The sequence below is a fragment of the Oncorhynchus tshawytscha genome, linkage group LG28, assembly GCF_018296145.1.
Source record: "Oncorhynchus tshawytscha isolate Ot180627B linkage group LG28, Otsh_v2.0, whole genome shotgun sequence".
NCBI classification, from domain to species: domain Eukaryota; kingdom Metazoa; phylum Chordata; class Actinopteri; order Salmoniformes; family Salmonidae; genus Oncorhynchus; species Oncorhynchus tshawytscha.
Genome location: NC_056456.1, coordinates 45,066,315 through 45,078,489, shown reverse-complemented (window position 1 = coordinate 45,078,489; position 12,175 = coordinate 45,066,315). Strand labels below are relative to the sequence as shown.

The window sequence follows — 12,175 nt, the reverse complement described above, 5'->3', positions numbered from 1 at the left end:
TTTGTAGTCCGTGATTATCTGTAGTCCCTGCCACATACATCTTGTGTCTGAGCCGTAGAATTGTGACTCAACTTTATCTCTATATTCACATTTTGCTTGTTTGATTGTCTTGCGGAGTGAATAACTACACTGTTTATATTCTTGCCATGGTTCTTAGGGATAGGCGTCCAGCTAGCGGTGAAGCTGGAGGGCACGCAATTCAGATAAATAATCATCAAAATTATGGATATTAAACATTTAGGTACAAATACGTATCTTATATCGGCCGAAAGCTTAAATTATTGTTACTCTAACTGCACTGTCAGATTTACAGTAACTATTACAGAGAAAACATGCCATGCGATTGTTTGAGAATGGCGCCCCATATCCAAATATATTTCCAATGGCACAGGTTTCATAAATTCACAAATAGCGATTAAATATTCACTTACTTTTTGAAAATCTACATCTGATTTGTCATCCAAATGCTCCCAGATAGATAAAAGCCTTCTTCATATCCCAAAAAGTCTGTTTAGGTGGCACCATCGATTTGAGTAATCCACCCGTTCAACATAGAGAGAAAGGAATCCGAAAATCTACCCCTAAACTTTGTTTCAGCAAGTCAAAATAGGTTTCTATTTACTCTTCAGATACCCTAAAATGCATGTTGTATTCTCCTACATTATTTTAACATTTCTACAAACTTCAAATTGTTCTTTCTAATAGTACCAATTATATGCATATATTTTTTTTAACCTTTACTTAACTAGGCAAGTCAGTTAAGAACAAATTCTTATTTTCAATGACAGCCTAGAAACAGTGGGTTAACTGCATGTTCAGGGGTAGAATGTCAGATTTGTACCTTGTCAGCTCGGTGATTTGAACTTGCAACCTTCTAGTTGCTAGTCCAATGCTCTAACCACTAGGCTATCCTGCCGCCCCGGCAAATATCCTGGCTTCAGGGGGCCTGAGCAACATGCCGTTTACTTTGGGCACGTCAGTCAGGCAGAATTGAGAAAAAAAGGGCCTAGACCTAAGAAGTTTTAAATATGCGGTGGTTCGCTCTTTCAGTTTCATGCAAATGCTACCATCTAGCCATGGTTTCTGGCTAGGGTAGGTTTTAATAGTCACAGTGGGTACTACATCTCCTATACACATCCTTATGAACTCAGTCACCATATCCGTGTATGTTTCTCTAGATTATTTTCGCAAGCTACCTGGAACATATCCCAGTCTACGTGATCAAAACAATCCTGAAGCTTGGATTCTGATTGGTCAGACCAGCGTTGAATAGTACGAAGCACGGAAACTTCCTGTTTGAGTTTCTGCCTATAGCACGGGAGGAGCAAGATGGAGTCATTGTCAGATTTGCCGAATGGAGGGCCCAGGATTACCTGACATGATGACTCCTTGCTGTCCCCAGTCCACCTGGCCGTGCTGCTGCTCCAGTTTCAACTGTTCTGCCTTCTTATTATTCGAACATGCTGATCATTTATGAACATTTGAACATCTTGGCCATGTTCTGTTATAATCTCCACCCGGCACAGCCAGAAGAGGACTGGCCACCCCACATATGCTCTCTCTAATTCTCTCTTTTTCTCTCTCTCTCTCAGAGGACCTGAGCCCTAGGACCATGCCCCAGGACTACCTGACATGATGACTCCTTGCTGTCCCCAGTCCATCTGACCGTGCTGCTGCTCCAGTTTCAACTGTTCTGCCTTATTATTATACGACCATGCTGGTCATTTATGATTTATGAACATTTGAACATCTTGGCCATTTTTTTTTTTTTTACCTTTATTTAACTAGGCAAGTCAGTTAAGAACAAATTCTTATTTTCAATGACGGCCTAGGAACAGTGGGTTAACTGCCTGTTCAGGGGCAGAACGACAGATTTGTACCTTGTCAGCTTGGGGATTAGAACTTGCAACCTTTCGGTTACTAGTCCAACACTCTAACCACTAGGCTACGCTGCCTCCCCATGTTCTGTTATAATCTGCACCCGGCACAGGGTTTTAGGCTGGGTTTCTGTACAGCACTTTGAGATATCAGCTGATGTACGAAGGGCTATATAAATACATTTGATTTGATTTGATTTGAATGGTCGAGAGTCTTAGTAGAGCGAATAGGACAGCCGATATGTTAATAGAATTTCGGCAGCCTAGTCTTACAGACTTGCTTTGTTAAAATCCCCAGCTACAATAAATGCAGCCTCAGGATATGTGGTTTCTAGTTTGCATAAAGTCCAGTGAAGTTCTTTGAGGGCCATCGAGGTTTCGGCTTGAGGTAAGATGTAAACGACCATGGCGATGATGGAGGATAATTTTCTTGGGAGATAATATGGTGATATGTACAGTGGGGAGAACAAGTATTTGATACACTGTCAATTTTGCAGATTTTACTACTTACAAAGCATGTAGAGGTCTGTAATTTTTTATCATATGTACACTTCAACTGTGAGCGAAGGAATCTAAAACAAAAATCCAGAAAATCACCTTGTATGATTTTTAGGTAATTATAGCATTTTATTGTATGACATATGTATTTGATCACCTACCAACCAGTAAGAATTCTGGCTCTCACAGACCTTTTTCTTTAAGAAGCCCTCCTGTTCTCCACTCATTACCTGTATTAACTGCACCTGTTTGAAATTGTTACCTGTATAAAAGACACCTGTCCACAGAAACTCCAGGGAAGTCATATTCCTGGTCGTAATACTGGTAGTTCTGGTGAGTTATCGTTACTCTAATATCCAGTAGTTCTTCCCGGCAGTATGTATTAACACAAAACATTTCCTGAGCTGATAATATAAAAAATAAAAATACTGCAAAGTTTCCTAAGAGCAAGTCGCGATGCTGCTACTCCGTCGGCACCATCTTCTACATAATATACATATACACAATATATTCTACATATATCTATCCTGATGCCTAGTCACTTTACCCTGCTTTCATGTACATATCTACCTAAAATACCGTATTATTATTATCTATCCTGATGCCTAGTCACTTTACCCTGTCTTCATGTACATAGCTACCTCAAATACCTTATAAATATCTATCCGGATGCCTAGACTCTTTACCCTGCCTTCATGTACATATCAACCTCAAGTACCTCTTACCTCTGCACATTGATCCCTGTATATAGCTCCATTCTTGTGTATTTTACTGCTCGTGTTATTTTCTATTTTATTTATTATTATTCGTTTTTAACTCTGCATTGTAGGGATTCAGAAGCAGTTCAATGTAAAGTCTACACCAGTTGAAACAAACGTTTCGATCCTGCATGGATCTTTGTCAGATTATTTCCCGGTAGTGTGTGTAGGGGCCACTTACCTCTAAGCCCTTCAGTGAGGGCCCCATCAGCACCACAGGCCGCATGGTAGGAACCACGTCATAGGCTGCCACCTGCTCCCCCTACAGTAATCACAACACATTAAACAGTAAGTAACCAATCGGATACAGGAAGAGGAAACCAATGCAGCTGAAGAATTGGCCCAGGATTCGGTGCATCACAGAGATGAAAACTTGTGAGTTTAAAACATAGTAATTTAATGAAATACAACATTTGTTTTGCACAATGTTAAATGCTGGCAATGTTTGTAAGTGAGAATGTTGTCAAGCACAGTATATATTTAAAAAATTAACTGTGTTTTATGTAGACATTGTTCTGAAGCCAAAAAATAAAGGAAATTCAGGAGCACCACAATGCCTACTTCACCCAATGCTCTACCAAGGGTTTCCAGCACACATCTTTTACCTACTACAGTAGCTACTGTAAGCCAATATATTGGGCTTCAAACAATGTGTAAGACGGTTACTTAGGTTATCAAACCTTCTCAAACAGCCTATTTCATGCTCTTAGAGGTGCTCCCACAATAATGGATTTGTAGAAAGACGTGAAGAGGGCACGACAATGCCTATTCCCCCTCAGAAGATTGAAAAGATTGGGCAAGGGTCCTCAGATCCTCAAAAAGTTCTACAGCTGCACCATCGAGAGCATCTAGACTGGTTGCATCACTGCCTGGTATGGCAACTGCTTGGCCTCCGACCGCAAGGTGCTAGAGAAGGTAGTGCATATGGCCCAGTACATCACTGAACTGAGGCCAAGCTTACGGACTATTCAGAACCTCTATACCAGGCAGTGTCAGAGGAAGACCCTAAAAATTGTCAGACTCCAGCCACCCAAGTCATGGACTGTTCTCTCTGCTACCGCACAGCAAGCTGTACTGGAGCGCCAAGTCTAGGTCTAAAAGTCTTCTTAACAGCTTGTACCCCTGTCATGACTTCTCCCAGTTGGGTTTATGACCCCCCCATAAATACCTTTGCCCCTTTTCTCTCCACTCTACAGAATGGACTATTGGAAAGCCCTTGGTTAACATAGAGAGACTATGGTAACATCAAAAGGTAAAAAAAACATTGACAAAAGTCAACTTTAGTTCCCGACGACGTGAGGACTAGTGTCCATACGTTTAAAAGGGCTAATTTCAACTACAACCTAATGAAATTCACATTTAGTTTCCGATGACGTGGGGACTGGTTTCCATATGTTTAAAAGGGTGAATTTCAATGTGGAGGTGACAATCACCATGCTGGCATGGGGAATTTCGACTAGAACACCCAGAATACAGCACGAGTTGATTATGGCAATGTGGTATGAACTTTGAATGATTATTCACTGAAGAAGAGATACATCCTAGATGCAGCTGTAAATGTACGTAGCCTAGGAAAGGACAGACAATCTCAGAAGAACGACAGGGTACTGTAACGTATATGCTCTACAACACCAGAAATATACCAGAAATATTCTTCAAAGGACAATGACTATCTCTACTGGGTTAACCAGTTTTCCATCTTCGACCCATCTATCGAAGGGTTGCTAAGAGTAATTATACATATCCTGCATTTTCCTTTTCCGAATCGGCAGTTATTAGAATGCATAAGAATCTGTATTTATGGTAGCATAGCTTCTCAAGGTCCGAAAGACCGAATCGCTTTGGCCCTCACTCTTCACTTTCTTTCATTCAAACCCAACCCCTTTCCTTTGTGTAACCAGCCGTCATCTAGGGTTAGCCCACTAGGGGATATTCATGACGTGATTAGTAGTCCATGTGTGATCTATAATGTGTATATATATGTAATTCTGTGTGATTATTTAGGTATTTAGTAAATAAATAATTCAGCCAATTTGTGTATTGCTGATTCAACTTATTAGATAGGGTTCGTGCAGATAACCAAGTACTTACGACAATCAAAATGAGACCGATTGAGGTGACAATTAATAATCGACTGCTATTGATATTAAAGATCTTTAAGTGAGTGGAGTCGGGAGATAACAGCTCTATGTAAATTAATGCTTCTGTGGTGCCCCAGGGTATTAATGGATTAATTGTTGCATGGTTTAATTCAATCACATAATGAATGTTATATTTATTTTTATTTCACCTTTATTTAACCAGATAGGCCAGATCGAGAACAAGTTTTCATTTACAACTGCGACCTGGCCAAGATAAAGCAAAGCAGTGCGACAAAAACAAAAACACAGAGTTACACATGGAATAAACAAACATACAGTCAATAACACAATAGAAAAATCTATATACAGTGTGTGTAAATGTAGTAAGATTAGGGAGGTAAGGCAATAAATAGGCCATAGTGGCGAAATAATAACAAATTAGCATTAACACTGTTGTGATAGATGTGCAGATGATGATGTTCAAGTAGAGATACTGGGGTGCAAAAGAGCAAAATAAATAACGATATGGTGATGAGGTAGCTGGGTGGGCTATTTACAGATGGGCTATGTACAGGTGCAATGATCAGTAAGTTGCTCTGACAGCTGATGCTTAAAGTTAGTGAGGGAGATATAAGTCTCCAGCTTCAGCAATTTTTGCAATTCGTTCCAGTCATTGGCAGCAGAGAACTGGAAGGAAAGGCGGCCAAAGAAGGTGTTGGCTTTGGGGATGACCAGTGAGATATACCTGTTGGAGCGTGTGCTACGGGTGGGTGCAGCTATCCTGACCAGTGAGCTGAGATAAGGCGGGGCTTTACATAGCAAAAACTTCTAGATGACCTGGCGACAGTGGGTTTGGCGACAAATATGAAGCGGGGGCCAGCCAACAAGAGCATACAGGTCGCAGTGGTGGGTAGTATATGGGGCTTTGGTGAGAAAAAAAATGCCACTGTGATAGACTACATTCAATTTGCTGAGTAGAGTTTTGAAGGCTATTTTGTAAATGACATTGCCAAAGCCAAGGATCGGTAAAATAATCCGTTTTACGAGGGTATGTTTAGCAGCATGAGTGAAGGAGGCTTTATTTCGAAAAAGGAAGCCGATTCTAGATTTCATTTTGGATTGGAGATGCTTAATGTGAGTTTGGAAGTAGAGTTTACAGTCTAACCAGACACCTAGGTATTTGTAGTTGTCCACATATTCTAGGTCAGAACCGTCCAGAGTAATGATGCTAGTCAGGCGGGCGGTTGCGGGCAGCGATCGGTTGAAGAGCATGCATTAAGTTTTACTGGCATTTAAGAGCAGTTGGAGGCCACGGAAGTAATGCTGTATGGCATTGAAGTTCGTTTAGAGGTTTGTTAACACAGTGTCCAGAAGTATACAGACTGGTGTCGTCTGCGTAGAGGTGGATCAGAAAATCACCTGCAGCAAGAGCGACATCATTGATATATACAGAGAAAATAGTTGGCCCGAGAATTGAACCCTGTGGCAGGCTGGCTTCTTCCACCTTTTGGTTGTTGGTCTGTTTCCACCAGACAACACTGTCTCCACTCATCTACACACTGCATACACTACTGATCATATTACGTCCACAGCATTGTTGTATTTATTATTATTTAGTTTAATACATGTATTCCTTATTACATTTACAGACGATGAGGAAATCCATGATTTAGGTCAACATTTTCATTGAACCAGAAATTGTAGAGTCTTCTGATAACTATGACGGGGAAGAAACAGCAATCAACCGTGTTGTTGTCATGGAAGAAGTTGACAGAGTTTTAAAATCCATGGAACTCCTAGTGGAAGCAGAGTATGATAAGGATATTAATACAATTCTGAAGTTTGAAAGTTGCAATTGCAGCGGGAGTTGAAATGAGAACACAGTAGGTTGTTGTATAAAACACCTGTCTGCAGCTGACATCTTCAAACTAAGGGCAACCGTGGCAACTGTGACAGAGAGAGAGAGAGAGATCTGATGATTCTTTTGGCCTTGCACATGGTCAGTGTGAACCAGAGGGGCTTGACACAACGGCCCAAGCAAGCTGTACAAACAAAACAGGACATCTTATTTAATTAAAGGGGTTCCAGTCTGCCATGAAGTGTTCATCCATGTATGCTGGTAAGAGTCTAGATACAGTTTCAGATATTATATGTTTCTAATTTTGTCAAAGTTGTTTTTATTTCAAGGTAAAGCATACTGTTCGATAGCTAACGTTAGTTGGATGGCTTGCTAGCTAACATTACATGTATGATCTGTGTAGTAATATTATCACAGAAAGCCATTGCATTGCTAGTTATAGCCTAATGTTAGCTAGCGAACTAACATTGAACCTAGTTGGTTAGCTTTAGCTAACTATGACAATCAGTTTGTATTACTAGTATTCTATGGCTTGGAATTATGGTTAATTGTTTAGCTAGCTACATATCTAAACAAAAGACTCTACTTCGCCAGATGATTACATGACCCATCAAGTTAGCCAGGTGTGTCTGGGGGTGAATACGGCTATCTATTGTATAATAATGACAAAATATTTGTATCTGGAATATGTCTTCAGCATCAGTAGAACACGCCTGACTCTCCTCACCAGTCATACAAGGAGAATGGTCTAATGCCTCCCATCAGAAAGACCTGTAGAACACACCTGACTCTCCTCATACAAGGAGAATGGTCTAATGCCTCCCATCAGAAAGACCTGTAGAACACACCTGACTCTCCTCACCAGTCATACAAGGAGAATGGTCTAATGTCTCCCATCAGAAAGACCTGTAGAACACGCCTGACTCTCCTACACCAGGCATACAAGGAGAATAGTCTAATGCCTCCCATCAGAAAGACGTGTTGAACACACCTGACCCTGCTCACCAGTCATACAAGGAGAATGGTCTAATGTCTCCCATCAGAAAGAGAGCTGGCCCAAGCACCGATTATACCTGAAGCATGAGGACTTGCAGCAAGTGGTGAACTTCTTCAACAACTACACAGAGGATAATGCAAACACTTTGGTGGAAAGCTGCTGCCATGTAATGTGAAAAAAGCAGCGGTCGGGCGTCTCCACATGCAATCGATGACAACACTTAGTATGTAAAGCATAAACAACACATATGTTTATTATTTAATTGACCTCCAACATGATTGGCACTACTTTTATTGATCTCACATTATTTTTGTATTATTCTGTATTTTCCAGAGGTACGTGTAGTTGGGCTGTCTTCCTTCAGGAATCTGTGGAAAAAATTTCTGCCCCACATCTCAAACACTAAGCCCAGGACAGACCTGTGCTGGCAGTGCCAGAGGAACAACTATCAGGTCTTCAGATCTGTCAGGAGCTGTCAAGTAAGCCAAACTGAAGAATCAAGAGCAGCATCTCCTGCTTGTTCAGTGTGAGCGGTCTGTCCACCAGAAGATGGTTGCTGACTGCAAGACCACCTGTCAAGACCTGCAGTTGTCTCTGGGGGCCCCTACTGAACCAGTTGTCTCTGGGGGCCCTACTGAACCAGTTGTCTCTGGGGGCCCTACTGAACCAGTTGTCTCTGGGGGCCCTACTGAACCAGTTGTCTCTGGGGGCCCTACTGAACCAGTTGTCTCTGGGGGCCCTACTGAACCAGTTGTCTCTGGGGGCCCTACTGAACCAGTTGTCTCTGGGGGCCCTACTGAACCAGTTGTCTCTGGGGGCCCTACTGAACCAGTTGTCTCTGGGGGCCCCTACTGAACCAGTTGTCTCTGGGGCCCTACTGAACCAGTTGTCTCTGGGGCCCCCACTGAACCAGTTGTCTCTGGGGGCCCTACTGAACCAGTTGTCTCTGGGGCCCCTACTGAACCAGTTGTCTCTGGGGCCCCCACTGAACCAGTTGTCTCTGGGGGCCCCACTGAACCAGTTGTCTCTGGGGGCCCCCCACTGAACCAGTTGTCTCTGGGGGCCCCTACTGAACCAGTTGTCTCTGGGGCCCCTACTGAACCAGTTGTCTCTGGGGCCCCCACTGAACCAGTTGTCTCTGGGGGCCCCACTGAACCAGTTGTCTCTGGGGGCCCTACTGAACCAGTTGTCTCTGGGGGCCCTACTGAACCAGTTGTCTCTGGGGCCCCACTGAACCAGTTGTCTCTGGGGCCCCACTGAACCAGTTGTCTCTGGGGGCCCACTGAACCAGTTGTCTCTGGGGCCCCCACTGAACCAGTTGTCTCTGGGGCCCCTACTGAACCAGTTGTCTCTGGGGCCCCCACTGAACCAGTTGTCTCTGGGGCCCTACTGAACCAGTTGTCTCTGGGGGCCCCTACTGAACCAGTTGTCTCTGGGGGCCCTACTGAACCAGTTGTCTCTGGGGACACCTACTGAACCAGTTGTCTCTGGGGCCCTACTGAACCAGTTGTCTCTGGGGCCCCACTGAACCAGTTGTCTCTGGGGGCCCTACTGAACCAGTTGTCTCTGGGGCCCTACTGAACCAGTTGTATCTGGGGCCCTACTGAACCAGTTGTCTCTGGGGGCCCCTACTGAACCAGTTGTCTCTGGGGCCCCTACTGAACCAGTTGTCTCTGGGGGCCCTACTGAACCAGTTGTCTCTGGGGCCCCTACTGAACCAGTTGTCTCTGGGGCCCTACTGAACCAGTTGTATCTGGGGCCCTACTGAACCAGTTGTCTCTGGGGGCCCCTACTGAACCAGTTGTCTCTGGGGCCCCTACTGAACCAGTTGTCTCTGGGGGCCCCTACTGAACCAGCTGTCTCTGGGGCCCTACTGAACCAGTTGTCTCTGGGGCCCCTACTGAACCAGTTGTCTCTGGGGGCCCCTACTGAACCAGTTGTCTCTGGGGGCCCTACTGAACCAGTTGTCTCTGGGGGCCCTACTGAACCAGTTGTCTCTGGGGCCCTACTGAACCAGTTGTCTCTGGGGCCCCCACTGAACCAGCAAGCAAAGACATCAGGATGCATTACAGCTTTGATTTTGCTCAACATTTCCTCCTTTATACAGAGTGAACACTTTGTCTCAGATTTCTGGTGTTGTGAAGGACAGCACAGTGACAGGGGTAATATCCCACAGCCGGTTGGACTGGAGGATGGTACGGTGCTGGTGGAAAGCTAGGGCTGGCAACAACTCCTGACTCCATACTTCAGGCCGCTGCCACTGATCAAGCAGTTGCAGCACTTCAGGTGAATATCATTTTCATGCATTGTATGAGGTTATTCTTGTTATCTGAATTTAGGAGGTCAATTGATGTTATGCAAGGTTGTAATGTCTTCTCAATGTATTTGTCTATTTTCCTGTTTTACAGTTTCAATGCTCTGGAGCCTTGTGTAGTCGCCAAGGAGCAATTCGGACTCAGTCAGGACCAGGTTTCAGCTGCTGCACAATGCTGATGTCCTTCCTCCCATAGATGGTCTGCCTGTACAAGCACCACCTGGACTGGACACAACTTGACAAACTGATCTTTTTGAGAAGATCAGGGAGTTTTGAGACAACTGCAGTTTACGACAGTCCATTTTGTAGCTCTGAGTCTCTACTTTTATGCAATTAAAAAATAATAATCTAATTTTGCTACTTAAGACTGAATCAAGGCAGTGAGTCACATTTTTCTTTCTAAATTAAATCAACCTCTTTACCCTCGTTCATTTAAATTCAATTGTGTCCATTTGTCATTTATTTAGTGTAGAGAAGCATTAGCGCCTGGCTGGGTACCAACGTCCTACAGCACATTGTCTAGGAGGATTAAGTTAGGAATAGGTGTGAAAAAAAATATTTGTACTTTTCTGTTTGTGATTTAAAAATGATGACTAATGAGCAGTGTAAAATAAAGACATTTAGGAAAAGTCAGGGAAAGAGCAGGACAGTTTTTTTTGTTGCATTTTTTTATTTACAAAATCAAACGTCAGTGGCCCTTGGCCTACGGCAGTTCTAGCTTTTGCTCATTTGCATAGTTAATTATTTAATTCCAGCATTCATTTCAGAATTGTAAAAATGTCTTTGTTTACTGCACTGTTTTATCATTTACATACTGTCATGTTTCTTTTGTCTTAGTATGGCTGTGATTTAAAAAATTATTTAATGTAACAAATCAAACATTAAACCTTGTAAACAATTTATTTAGAACTTGCGTTTATTTGAAACAGACATTTATTTGCTGAAATGTGTGCCATTGCCCGGCTATTGAAAGGGATGGGGCTATTTGAGACTCGTCATTTGATATAAGTTATATTATATGTGTAGAATTTATCATGGATAGTCAAAAGGAAATGTCTGCAGTTTTCAGAAGGTGAATAGCTCAATTTAAGCAGGGAGTGTGTTATGTACTTCCAATCAGGGTGATTTGCAAATTTCACATTGAGCTTTTACCAAAGCCTACCATTATAACGCTGACCAGCATGAAAATAACAAACTAACATACAAACACACTTACCGACTTCTTTTGAGCTTGAGCAACTGGGGGGAGAAAGAAGACAGAAGTGAAAACATGCATTCCATCAGCTCATACAATACTACACCTAACCCCTCACATATACAATACTACACCTAACCCCTGATACATACAATACTACACCTAACCCCTCACATATACAATACTACACCTAACCCCTCACATATACAATACTACACCTAACCCCTCATACATACAATACTACACCAACCCCTCACATATACAATACTACACCTAACCCCTGATACATACAATACTACACCTAACCCCTCACATATACAATACTACACCTAACCCCTCACATATACAATACTACACCTAACCCCTCACATATACAATACTACACCTAACCCCTCACATATACAATACTACACCTAACCCCTCACATATACAATACTACACCTAACCCCTCACATATACAATACTACACCTAACCCCTCACATATACAATACTACACCTACCCCTCACATATACAATACTACACCTAACCCCTCACATATACAATACTACACCTAACCCCTAACAGCCACAATACTACACCTAACCCCTCACATATA

The 12,175-nt window shown here is 42.8% G+C and overlaps 1 protein-coding gene across 2 annotated transcripts in view; it reads right to left on the bottom strand.

Annotated features, from left to right (window-relative positions):
* cacnb2b (calcium channel, voltage-dependent, beta 2b) overlaps nt 1-12,175 on the bottom strand; it is an 84,836-nt gene that overhangs the window by 57,910 nt on the left and 14,751 nt on the right. For both annotated transcript variants that reach the window (XM_042308321.1, XM_024378513.2), the window contains exons 6-7: nt 11,600-11,622; nt 3,315-3,395 (exon numbers count right to left, since the gene is read on the bottom strand). In XM_042308321.1, coding sequence (XP_042164255.1) covers nt 3,315-3,395; nt 11,600-11,622 — 104 coding nt within the window. The remainder of the gene's footprint in view (nt 1-3,314; nt 3,396-11,599; nt 11,623-12,175) is intronic.